General features: G+C 42.2%; 1 protein-coding gene across 1 annotated transcript; it reads left to right on the top strand.

The window, feature by feature from the left end:
- Nucleotides 1-9,371: 9,371 nt before the first annotated feature.
- MRPS25 (mitochondrial ribosomal protein S25) lies at nt 9,372-12,314 on the top strand. Its single transcript, XM_077822778.1, has 4 exons — nt 9,372-9,689; nt 9,966-10,072; nt 11,179-11,266; nt 11,908-12,314. The coding sequence occupies exons 1-4, from the start codon at nt 9,556-9,558 to the stop codon at nt 12,098-12,100; spliced, it is 522 nt and encodes a 173-aa protein (XP_077678904.1). The 5' UTR covers nt 9,372-9,555; the 3' UTR covers nt 12,101-12,314.
- The last annotated feature ends 514 nt before the right edge of the window (nt 12,315-12,828 follow it).

Genomic DNA, 12,828 nt, shown 5'->3' with positions numbered 1-12,828 from the left:
CATGACTGGTAGGAGCCATCTAACTGAGAGTTAGTAGAATCTACAATTCCCAAAGGAAAACATGAAATAAAAATAGAAGGTAAATATTCCCCTATATTCTTGATAGACACAGAGGGGCTTTTTCTAGCCTTCTGAGAGAGGTCTATTTGTAAATGTTTTAAGTGATTTCTTTAAGTCTCCATTAGTGGCTACTTAGAAGAAAGGTTGCCATGTATCTTTGAACTGTACCCCACAGGATAAAGCAAAAGGCTGAATGCAATGCATGGTGCAATAAATGTCATTTCTAAAATCTTCAGCAACAAGATCATAACATTCATGTCATAGAGTTTAAGGCCAGAAGGGACCACCAGAGCATCTAGTCTGACCTCCTGTATATTACAGGCCATCACCCAGCACCCGCACACTAAATCCAACAACTGAAATTAGACCAAAGTATTACAGCCCACAGGAAACTAAACTATCGTGTACCATAGGCAAAGAATAAAAGGGACTACGGTGTACAAGTGCCTGAGGCCCCTGCAGTGGCAGGGAAATGATTTAGTGAGATATACCCAGATAATCCTGGCAAGTGATGTGCATCGTCACGCCACAGAGGGAGGCAAAGAAACCCAAAGGTCGCTGCCAGTCTGTCCTGGGGGGAAATTCCTTCCTGATCTCACATATGGCAATCAATTAGACTCCGAGCATGTGATCAACAACCAGCCAGCTGAACACGTGAGACAGAGAATGTTCAGTGCCACCTCAGAGCCCTGCCCCACACTGCCCAATGTCCCATCTCCAGCCATGGCCATCCCTGATGCTTCAGAGAATAGACATTAAAAAAACCACCCAGAATATACTGGGGGAGGGAATCCCCTCCTGACCTCTGCAGGTGGCCAGCTGAAATCCTGAAGCATGAGATTTTAGGAACATGAGAAATAAACCAGAAATGAGCCCCAGGGCTACTGAGTCCTGCTCCCTACCATCAGAAGCAACCCTGAAGCTGCACTCAACAATTTGTCCAACTCTCTCTTAAAAATAATTAAGTTGTTTGCCCCCACAACTCATATTGGAAGGATGTTCTAGAGCCTCACCCCACTGATGATTAGAAACTTTCTTCTAATTTCCAGCCCTAATTTGTTCAAGGCCAGTTTATGTCCATTTTTTCTTGTGCCAGCATTGTTCATGAGCTTAAATAGGTCTTCACTGCCCGCTCCCTTCCCAGTATTAACTGCCCTAATGTATTTATGGGAAGTAATCATATCCCCTCTCAACCTTATTTTTGCTAGATTAAGCAAGCCAAGCTTTTCCAGTCTTCTCTTGTAAGATAGACCCTCCATTCCTCTGATCTTCCTCGTAGCTCTTCTCTGCACCTGTTCCAGTTTGAAATTTGCATTAATCATTTTTGAGCCTGGGTGACCGGAATAGTATACAATATTCCAAAGGAGGTCTTACCAGTGCCTTGTACAATAGCATTAATACTTCTCTATTTCTAATGGAAATGCCTCGCCTGATACGTCCTAGGATTGCATTTGTCTTTTGCACAGCCATATCACATTGGTGGCTCATAGTCATCCTGTGATCAGCCCACACACTCATGTCTCTCACTTCCTCTGTCGCTTACAACTGATGAGCTCTTGGCTTGTTGCAGAAGTTCTTATCATTAGTCCCTAAGTGCATGACATTGCATTTTGTACTATTGAATTTCATCCCATTTCTGTCACTCCAGTCTTCCAGGTCATCCGGGTCTTCCTGTACAATATTCCGATCCTCCTCTGCATTGACAGTGCCTCCCACCTTTGTGGTGTAAAATGTCAGGTTTTTTTTATAATCAGTATGCTAAACTATCTGTTTATATGGAAATTGAAATTAGAGTAAGCTCCAGGTTTAGACTACATTCCTCTATACTATATTCCTTGTTTCTATCGCAGAAGGGCTGAGAGGAGTGTGCTGAAACAGTCCCCTCACATGCTCTGTTTCTATAAAAATAGAGATCGGTGGCAACTACAATGAAGGAAATGATCAGTCAGAAGTATGTAAGGGTACAGAATTGTCCATATGAGTTTTTAATTCAGTTTTTAATGTTGTTTTCTTCAATAGTTTAAAAAATAAAACAACTTCAGTTAGCTGTGCAAGTAACATCTGATTATGGATATTAAATGCTCAGAAAACTGAACAATTACATTATTACTGGTAAAGACATGAGAGGCACTGAGAACTCCCCTATCACAAAGAATTTCTTAAATTCATTTTTTTCTGAGGTTAATGTAATTATTTTTGCACAAGGCTTTTTATGTAAATCCAAGTTAGCAGAAAGGAAAATTAACAAGATCTACAGACCTTTAGTAATTTAAGTTTTTAAAATATTCTCCCTTAGAATAATTTTGTACATATCTTGGACCCAAATCTTTGAACACTCCATGTGCTCAACTCCCATTGCCATCTGATGTCAAGGGGAACACCTCACATGCGTAAGCTTTTGCAGGATACGGGCCTTGGTTGTAAAGTCTTTGCTGTGAAGAATACTAAGAATGTGTTCCTTTTTGCCATACTGTTTAATAAACATATGTAGACTGTTTCAAATATCGATTTTGTGAAACATCCATCTTTTTAACATTTCAAGCCCAATTTCTGAGGCCTTCTGCATGTAAAATGTCCATTTAAATCAATGGGAGCATTTCTTGCATAAGATGGCCCTTCCTTTGATGTCATGACAATCACACCGTTTGAATATTCTTGCTTTTCTGTTGAAAATAGAATGGCAACCTTAATGTCTTTAAATGCTTTTTTATTTCAAGAACATTTTTTTAAGGTTAAGAAATGGATTGGGGTGTTGATCAGAATTGCAACCATTTCAAAGAATAATAATTAAACTGCGAATTTAAAAAATAATAGCCATATTCTAAGACTGAAGGGTTATGGAACTCACAAGTTTGAATTTTTTCTCTTTTGAAAGACAAAATGTGTTAAATATAAATGTGGATGAAATGGGTTATGTACTATCTTGCAGGAACTACAGGATGTGAAATCAGCTTCCTGTAGTGATCACAGACGGCCAAATTCTGAGAAGTGCTGAGCAGCTTCCGTTCCCATTGTAGGTGCTCTGCACCTCTCAGTAATTGGCTCATTGCATATAAAAAACTGTTCCTAGAAACATCTATTACTGCAAAGCAAGTACAAAGCCATTTGAAGAGTTTTGTTTTACCATTTAGATTTTAAAAAGGGGAATTAATAGATTTCAAGTTAGACATGGGGATATCCTTTAGAAAAGTATGTTATTTATAGAGCATATTTGTTTTTTTATCATCTGTGGTATTAAGTTCAAGTTCTGGAATATTTTCCTATAATCCATCTGTTCTTTAAAATATATTGTAAGCCAGTGTTCAAACACTTTTATAACTGAAAAACTGCACATTTTCATTGTATAATTGTATGTATTTGGCATACCTATGAGCTCTGAGCTCTTACAAAAATACCCCACTTGTTACAAAGGGAATTGTCTGCTATAGTTCCTTGGGATATTTTTTGTAACCCTCTCTTCTTCATTGTTTAGAAAACTGTTGTTTATGCTATTACATTAATTACAGGTTTAAAACCTGTTAAAGCTGTTGCTTTCTCACAGCTTCTTTGTGAAATCAGCTTTGTAAATGTGATGGCATTTAAAAATAATAGCATGAGTTTTTTAATCTGAATTTTATATCTAATCAGTGTCTTCAGTCATGAAGAGAAATTTGCATTGTTGTGTTTGTATATAGAGTATTGCAGTGCATGAATTAGCTTATGCATTTTATTAAATGCAGTTTAAATGTGGCATTATATTGTTGTAGCTTAATACTACTACCTAAATGAGGTTTATACTATTAAAGTGAATTACAAACCTAAATGTGTCTTTGACATTTATAAATGCTTTATTTTTTTCTTGAATCACAAGTGATCATTTCACATCCATGCCAAAATTTCAGTTTTACCTGCTTCCCTTTTGTCACGCTATCAGGAGTGGCTCACAACCATGAGTGCTAACCTTAGGGCAGACTGTTAAAAGCAGGGCAGACACTCCAAACTGGTGGTATGTTTTATAATTAGATTTCACCAACCCAGTAACAAATGTGAGCTCCTAGATCACTGTAACAGTCTTACCATAGAGTCACAAACAGTCCCCTTGGGCTCTCCAGTCTATCTTAATACTCAGTGGTCACTTACACCAAAAATCACAAAATATTCCAGTTGCTTCCAGTCCCAAGAGATCAGTCACTTATCCCAGTTCAATTTGTGCCTTACATCTCCCACCAAAAACAATGCCTGTAACCACACCCTGCAATAAACTAACTAAAGGTTTATTAACTAGTAGAAAGAAATCAGAGAATTATTTACAGGTTAAAGCAAACCAGTATATATGCACAAATGAATTTGTTTGTGATTTGAAAGCCGACAGAGATGTAGTAATCTGTCAGCATGGAATGTCTTTTTAGGACTTAATCCGGGTCAACGCTGGGAATCTCTCCTTTTTGTTTCTTAGCTCCAGCCTTTGTCAGAGTCCAGATAGCAAAGTGATGAAAAATCTCCATGTTAGCTATTTTCCTTTTCCTCTTCACAGAATCTCACAGACGAGATGATGATGATGCCTTCTACACATACTTCTCCATGGGTGGATGGGGCAATCAACAAAGTTTTTGTCCTACAATGGCCCACTTATTTTTTGATAGTCCTCCTGGATGGGTGGGGGAAGGCACTCTTCTCATCTGAATTCATAAATTCAGAGCAGGCATTTTTACAATTATAAAGCAAACTTTTATATTTTATTTGTAGCATGCAATACAGACATTACAAGTAAGATTAATGGATGCGACAACTTAAAAACATTTCATAGAGTCTAAACACTAAATATATTCTTATAAGACTAATATCTATTTTGAACAAAACTAATGTATGGGTGAGCTAGTCTGGTTTCTAGCTATGAGTTTGTCTGCTCTTAGCTAACACCTATGGCCTTGACCAGGCTGGCACTTGTCTTACTGATGTCATGCCTGTCTTCAGAAAGAAACAATTTGATAGTTTCTCCGCATTTGGTAAAAGTATCCTTTTGGAGTGGTCATTTAAACTATTCTAATAAAAAGGCCCAAATCCTCTTCACCTTACTTGTGCCTATGAACAAGTTGAGCAAGATTTGCCACTAAAGATATTCATCTTTCTGTGGCTTCTCAGATTTTCCATCTGAAAGCATATGAGATTATTTATTGAGAGTTATATTTACCCTTAAGAACATAAGAATCGGCATTCCGGGTCAGACCAATGATCCACCTAGCCCAGTATCATGTCTTCACACAGTGGCCAATGCCAGATACTGCAAAGGGAATGAACCGAGCAGGCAGTTATCAAGTGATCCTTGTCCTACACTCCTAGCTTCTGGCAGTTGAAGGTTTAGAGACACTCAGAGCATGGGCTTGCATCCCTTACCATCTTGGCCAATAGCCATTAATGGACCTATCTTCCATGCACTTATCTAATTCTTTTTTGAACCCTGTTATACTTTTGGCTGTCACAACATCCCCTGATAATGAGTTGTATGAAGAATTACTTCCTTTTGTTTGTTTTAAACCTGCTGCCTATTAATTTCATTGGGTGAGCGCTGGTTCTTGTGTTATGTGGAGGGGTAAATGACACCTTCTCCCTACCATTCATGATTTTATAGACGTCTACCATATCCCCCTGTTAGTTGTCTTTTTCTAAGATGAATAGTTCCAGTCTTTTTAATCTCTCCTTGTATGGAAGCTGGTCTATACCCCTAATCATTTTTGTTGCCTTTCTCTGTACTTTTTCCAATTCTAATGTATCTTTTTTGAGATGGGATGACCAGAAATGCATGCAGTATTCATGGTGTTGATGTACCATGGATTCAGATAGTGGCATTATGATATTTTCTGTCTTATTACCTATCCTTTTTATGGTTCCTAATATTGCGTTAGCTTTTTGACAGCTGCTGCACATTGAGCAGATGTTTTCAGAGAACTATCCACAAAGACTCCAAGCTTTTTCTTGGGCTTGCAAGTATAACTGGTCCCTCACTTTTATGAGCACAAAATTCATTCTTCATATTTGACAGAGGTGTATGTCTTGCCACTAACAAAAATACGTATTCATGTCAGATATCTCAAAAAAGAACAGAAATTCAACAAGCTGCTTTTGAGCCTTTTGTGGCCATATGAATGCAAAGGAGAAATGAAATGCAAAATTTGGACTCTTGCATGTACTCAAAATCCAATTTGCATCAACAGGACATTATAATGAAGGGGACACACAACCGAATGATAGAAAACAGCAAGAACTGTCATTTGTTTCAGACTTAACAGCAACCTCACTTTCCTCTTGATCCATACACCCTGTGCCCTCTTAGACTCTGTTCTCTCCGGTCCCAAATTCCCATCTCTTGTTAACTCCTGTCACTTCTGCCTAAGTTGGCTTTCATACTATGGTATCTATGTCCATCTTAAAAATTCTGAGTCAACATATTCTTTAATATATTCAAATTTCTCCCCTTTTGTACTATAACCATTGCTTAAATCCTTGTCTGAAACCTGATCCATCTCTTGCCTTGATTATTACTTTTTACTGAGTGGTCTCACTGCTTCCAGAATAATTTCCCTATTCCCTTGCTCCAACCAAATTAACTCCTCCATTAATCTTTCCTTTGGCTTCCCATAAAATTCAAGCTCTTCAACCTCATTTACAAGGCCCTACATAATCTTGATTCTACGTTTATCTCAGCTTTCATTTATCTTTAATTCTCTCTAGTTTTCCCTTACTCCTGTCTTTATCATCTCATCCTTTCCCATTCAACTGCATGCCTTCTGTCATGGTATGCCTGGGACACTGTACTTGACTTCATCTCCAAACTGGCTTTTCTTTCCTTCAAATTTCTCTTCCAACTCTCTTAAAGCTATATCTCCTCATAAATAATTCCACATCCTCCCTCTCCTGTGCTGTGATCCCAAGTCTTGTATCTGCCTTATTTACATTTTAAGCAGAGAATTAGTCTAATCTTTGGAAAATATTGTGTATGTATCAGTGTTCTCTGCTTTCTTCCTCTAAGCCTAAACCAACTTGTCCATAATGGATTAGCTTAATAGCAAATTCAGTTGCTCATGACCGCTATTGACATATAGAAAGGGATTTGACTTTATATAGCATCTTTCATGCTAACATCTCAAAACCCTTTAAAAAATAACAGGACAGACATGGGCAGGTTATGAGGTGCTTATGGTCTGTGGGTTAATCGACATGCAGAGGACCCTCAGCTCCATGTCTCTGTTTCTTCATATGGCAATGGAGCTGTTTCCTTGCTCTTTTTCAATATCTGGCAAAGATAGGGACATGGATAAAAGGCAGGTTTTTAGTTCAGGCTCAATTTGTGAATTGCTTATGTTGACCTGGGGAAGTCAATAACCACTTCCTTAGTTGAAGGCATCTGCCCAGTCATTTATAAAATAGTTCTCAATCTCAGGTGATTCTTTTGCAGACTTTTCTCTGCTTGTACAAACCCAAATAGCATCAAAAGCTAGAAACCCCATCATCTGCCTTATGCTGGCAAAGATATTGCTTCCTTTCTTCCAAGGCAGATCTAGCCACAGTCATCTGTATCTTTGTTATTCAAAGCTGGACTGAGGGCAACTCAGACGCTTCAGCTTGTGAAAAATACTGCTGCTGCTCACTTCATGTATGGTCCTGCTAGTTTGTCCTACTCACAACTTCTGTGCTCAACTCTTCACTGCCTAGCAATCCACACAGCGAACACTCAGGGTGCTGATCTCTTTATCCAAAGCCATTGAGGGTCTATGTTTTCATAATTTCCCATGTTGAACTGGAATTTTTCAGCTATCTGGCCCAAGTATAAAGTTCATGGGAGCAGAGGTTAGGGTGTTTTCACTATCATAGCCGTTCAGTTGGAGTTGAATAGAAATAGACAGTTGGCCGCATTTAGCACATAATAAACTTGTTCATTTCAGCTTTCCCCTAACTGCAGGCTCTGGAATCTCTTGGCACTTTGCCTGATGACAGGGTTTTCCCAGCTCATTTTTCTAAGGTTAACTGCTCAATGCTGGGTAGACGTAGGGAGTACATGCTCCTCAGTTGAGAAAATTACTGTTACTCTGAACCATGCAAAGGGAACACATACTGTAATATCATGTAAATGCTTGTAATCATATTGGTCACGCAATCACTGCAGGCAAAGATAGGAGCTATTGGATATTCCTGAATCAGGCTATCAAGCCTCAAGTTCCTATTGTGTAAATAACATTGAATAAAACCCCTTTCCACACCAATTTTGACTGTTAAATTACTAGATGTTAGTAATACTTCAAAATTGTTGGACAAAAAGTGCTACATAACTGCAGAGTGTGTTATGAACAAGTAGATCACAACCACACAAGCTAAGCAAGTGGAGAAATGGGCACAGAGTAGCTGTGGTTTCAACAGTTCATACACCTAGTTAATAAGTAGCAGAGAGAGAAATTAAACCCAGGAGTCCTGACTACCAGTATCCTGCTCTAATCACAGATTATCTCCCCACAAACAAGTGTGTTAACTACATAAATGCATAACGTGTCATTGATTTATGCTGTTGGCTTCTAAAAGAGGGTCTCGATGTTTCAGTGGTTTTCAGATTGTAGTCGCCTTTCTTCAACCCATTGCTAGCAGTAATTACTGAACCCTAACAATTATACTGTAAATCAGTATCGCCAAGCCCAGCTTTTCCAAAATCATGAGTCAAGCACGTGCGAGCACACACAAAATAGTCCTGCCAATAGCTCACAAGTAACAAGATTTTTTTTAAATAGTAAATTTTAGGCTCCTTCTTTGCCTTCTGACTTCTGAGCATTTAGCGGCACAAACTTCATTTTCAAGCTTTTATTCACACCCAAAAGGGCTAAAAGCTTACTTTAAAAAAAGAGAGAAAGACAAAAGAAAGAAACAAAGCTGAAGTCTCATAAAATCTCTTCTCTCCAGCAGCTGGAGAACACTAATGCCCCCGTACCAGGCTGGATAATGCTTTCTTTTCCAGTATTTGTAAGGCCACCAACTCAGTTTCCTCCTGGGGTCAATTCAGTGGAGCCCCACCTGGTGACCTGAGCAATACTGATGAGAGGTGAGGTTGAGGCGAGCGGGCAGCGGACCCAAGCCCACAACGAACAGCTGAGAATCACTTTCCGCTCTCTACAAAAAGCAAACAGATGCGAAGGCGAGCCAGGGAGGTGACTCCTACTGCAGCCTTCCCCTAGCGCTGCCTCCTCTCTACCCACCCCCCAATGCTTTTCTTCTTCTTCCTGGATCCCAGGGTGGCCCGGTCCACGCACTGTTTCCCTTCTCACACCCTCTTCCTCGTCCCACCGTTGCGGCTGCAAATCCCCTAGCTCCGCTTCCCGACCCCGGGGCAGCGAAACTACGCCTCCCGTAGCCCTCCGCGGCCGGGGCGGAGAGCACGTGTTTCCTCTGCCTGCCCGCCGGGCCGCGCCGCCTCCTTTCCCCCGTGCGCTGGGGGCTGCGGGCTGCGCCGCCTGCCCGAGGGAGCCAGCTGCAGCCATGCCGATGAAGGGCCGGTTCCCCATCCGCAGGACCCTGCAGTACCTGAGCCAGGGGGAGATCGTCTTCAAGGGCGCGGTGAAGGTGATGACCGTGAACTACAACACCCGCGGGGAGCTGAGCGAGGGGGCCAGGTGAGTGCAGCGGTGGCCACCCCGCTCACGGCTCTAGGACACTCCGGGGAGAGGCGGCTGCTGGGTAGCCCGCCGCCGGCCCGGGGGAGGGGACCAGGTGAGTGCAGCCTCGGGGGGGGCTTCAGAGCTCACCCCCCCTTTCCCCAGTCCCTGGGGCACCGCGCCCTGGCTGTCCCGGGGGGCGGGGGGCAGATGTTGCTGCCGGCTGCTGAAGGGCGGTGGGCGTTTACACTGACTTGCTCGCTGCAAGAGACTCTGGCTTTCTTTTCCCCCTAGGAAATTTGTGTTTTTCAACATCCCTCAGATTCAGTACAAAAACCCCTGGGTCCAGATCATGATGTTTAAGAACATGACCCCTTCGCCGTTTCTAAGGTTCTATTTAGGTAAGTGCTTTATCCTTGGGATGCTGGGCACCCCGGCCCCACAGAGGAACAGCGGATTCTCCTCTCCCACAAGCTGCTGGCTGTCCCAGCTGCCTCATGCTGTCTGTGATTCCCTGGGGGATGTCGTACATCCAGGCCCAGGGTGGGGCAACTTTTTGGCCTGAGGGCCGCATCTGGGTGGGGAAATTGCATGCAGGGCCGTGAATGTCGGGTTCCCCGTGGCCAGTGGGAGTTTCGGGGGAGGTACCTCCAGGCGAAGGCAGTACGCTCGGAGCCCTCTGCCCCGCCTCCCCCAGGGGCCGCAGGGATGTGGTGCCGGCCGCTTCCGGGAGCAGCAGTCCCACGGGCTGGAGTTTCCACACCCCTGATCTAGGCACTGCCAAGGACTTCTTAGGATAGGGTAACTGCAACCTCCCCTTTAAAAGGGCCTAGAGAGCAAAGATCTCTGAGCACCCAACAGTTGTATAAGGGGCCTAACAGACTTGCTGGGTCAGGTGCTGATCTTTAAAAGAAGCTCTACAGTGTTGCCTGCTCACAGCACTTCCGTGTCACTATTTGAAGCTGTAGGGGTTTGTTCCATTCCCGCAGAACAGTTACAGTCTACTACAAGGGTAATCTTAATAAGGACCTCACATCATACCTGCAGGTATATCTGTAAAGCCTTCTCATGGCTCTCTCTTACTAGCCCATAGGAAGATGTGAGGTTGATGGATTAAGGCAGTGGCTTCCCATATGGCTTTCTGGTCCTGAGATCCATTTATAAGGAGGCAGTGTGGCCTAGTGGACAGTGCATTGGAGGGGGACTGGGAAGACCTGGGTTCTGTTCCAAACTCTGCCCCATCTGTAAAAAGGAATAATGTTTACAAGGAGCTGAGTTTTACCTGCTAACACCCACCCCAAGACCCCTTTAAAAGTTTAGCTTGCACCCTTGAGAACTGCATACAAAAGTGAGGTTACTGACCAAGGAACAGGCAGCACCTTGGGCTGTTTGTGACGGTCTTGCTGGTGCTTCACACCTTAAAATATTTACTCGATCTAATGCGAAATGGTAGACACGTCTGGGTAGTCACCTCTCAATATTTATTCTGTACCACTTTCCTCTACAGATAGTGGTGAGCAAGTCTTGGTTGATGTGGAAGATAAAAGCAACAAAGAGATAGTGGAGCACATTAAAAAAATCTTGGGTAAAAGCGAGTAAGTAAACATCGTTCACAACCTGAAGAGTCACTGTCTCCTCTCTGACAGAGCTGTAAGATGTCACAGCACTGACTGAGGGGTTGAAAGTGACAAGGCCTCTTAAACCAGGTTTAGAACAGTGGTTCTGCACCTTTCCCAACTACTGTGCCCCTTTCAAGAGTCTGGTTTGTCTTGTGTACCCCCAAGTTTCCCCTCACTTAAACTTACAAAATCACATATAAAAATACAGAAGTGTCACAGCACACAATTACTGAAACAGTGCTGACTTCTGAACTTTTAACCATATAGTTATAAAATCAAGTGGAACGTTAATATTGTATTTAAATGTCAGTTATAGAGCAGCACAAACAAATCAGGGTCTAGTACGTTTGTTTGTACTGACTTCGCTAGTGCTTTTCCTGTAGCCTGTGCTATTGACAAAGTAAAGCTGCTCCAAGCTAAGTGAAGGGGAATTTTTTCTACAAGGCAGTCCTGGAAAGGTGGTTTCGCTGCTAGCAGCCATTACTGTGGGAGATGCTGCCCTATGAAATTTTGGTGTATGGAAAAAAATGCACCACCACCATTCTTTTTAGGCAGCAGGGGAGAGGGTGGAGAAGAAATACAGCCGCCTTCATAGCGAATTGTTTTTCCTCTTCCAGGGAAACGCTACAGAAAGAGGAGCAAGAGAAAAAGAAGCTGTCTCATCCTGCAACCTTTGGACCTAAAAAATATCACCTGAGGGAATGTATGTGTGAAATCGAAGGCCAGATTCCTTGCCCTGGTCTAGTACCGCTGCCTAAAGAGATGACGGGCAAATATAAAGCTGCCATGAAAGAAAAAGCCATATCCTGATTTAACAGAGGGGGCAATTCTGCTGCCATTCAAGGTGCAGATAGGATACAAGGTGCTTCAGTAACTGAGGCAGACTTCACAGCCAAAAAACTGGTCCATGTTATTAGTCCTTGATTCACGAGAGGTCTTTTCATAGATACGGTTGGACCCATTCATGTTGGTTACTCAGACAAGTGGAAGAAAATATTTTTAAATAAATCTTTTTAAAACTTTAGCTGCTTCTATTTTTCTGTACGTTCTCCTGTCCAGCAAAGCTTCCTCTCAGCCTTGTACCCTGAGTTGCTTATATGTAAGAGGGAGTGCTCGGTCTCAAGTTCATCTACCTTTAATCAAAGAACTATACTGTGAGTAGGCGCTGTAACTTAAGGGTGACATGCCCCAATAATTCTCTCTCAATTTCCCCACCTGTAAAATGAGACTATTACCAGAGACAAGTAGATATTTGTAAGGGGAGAGTTCTACAAAGGGGAACCAAAAGAAGCCAGCTTCTGTAATTTGTTTTTCAGGGTGGAGGAGGAGTGAATTGAGGACATGAGATAGAGCTTCGATGTAGTGAGAGAAGGAGCAACAGGATGCTGGTGAGAGAGGAGGTCCAGTATGTGAAAGGCAAGGAGTAGCAGAAACAAATTTGAGACTCCTGAAAGAAAACAAGTTACACTGCAGGTGATTAAATACAGGGAACCTTGCAAAATTATCATGACTAACTGCCCAATCTACTTTTCCCTACT

The sequence above is a fragment of the Eretmochelys imbricata genome, chromosome 7 (genome assembly GCF_965152235.1).
Source record: "Eretmochelys imbricata isolate rEreImb1 chromosome 7, rEreImb1.hap1, whole genome shotgun sequence".
Taxonomy (NCBI): Eukaryota; Metazoa; Chordata; order Testudines; family Cheloniidae; genus Eretmochelys; species Eretmochelys imbricata.
Note: the sequence above shows the minus strand (reverse complement) of the source record. Positions and strands in the feature narration are given on the sequence as shown.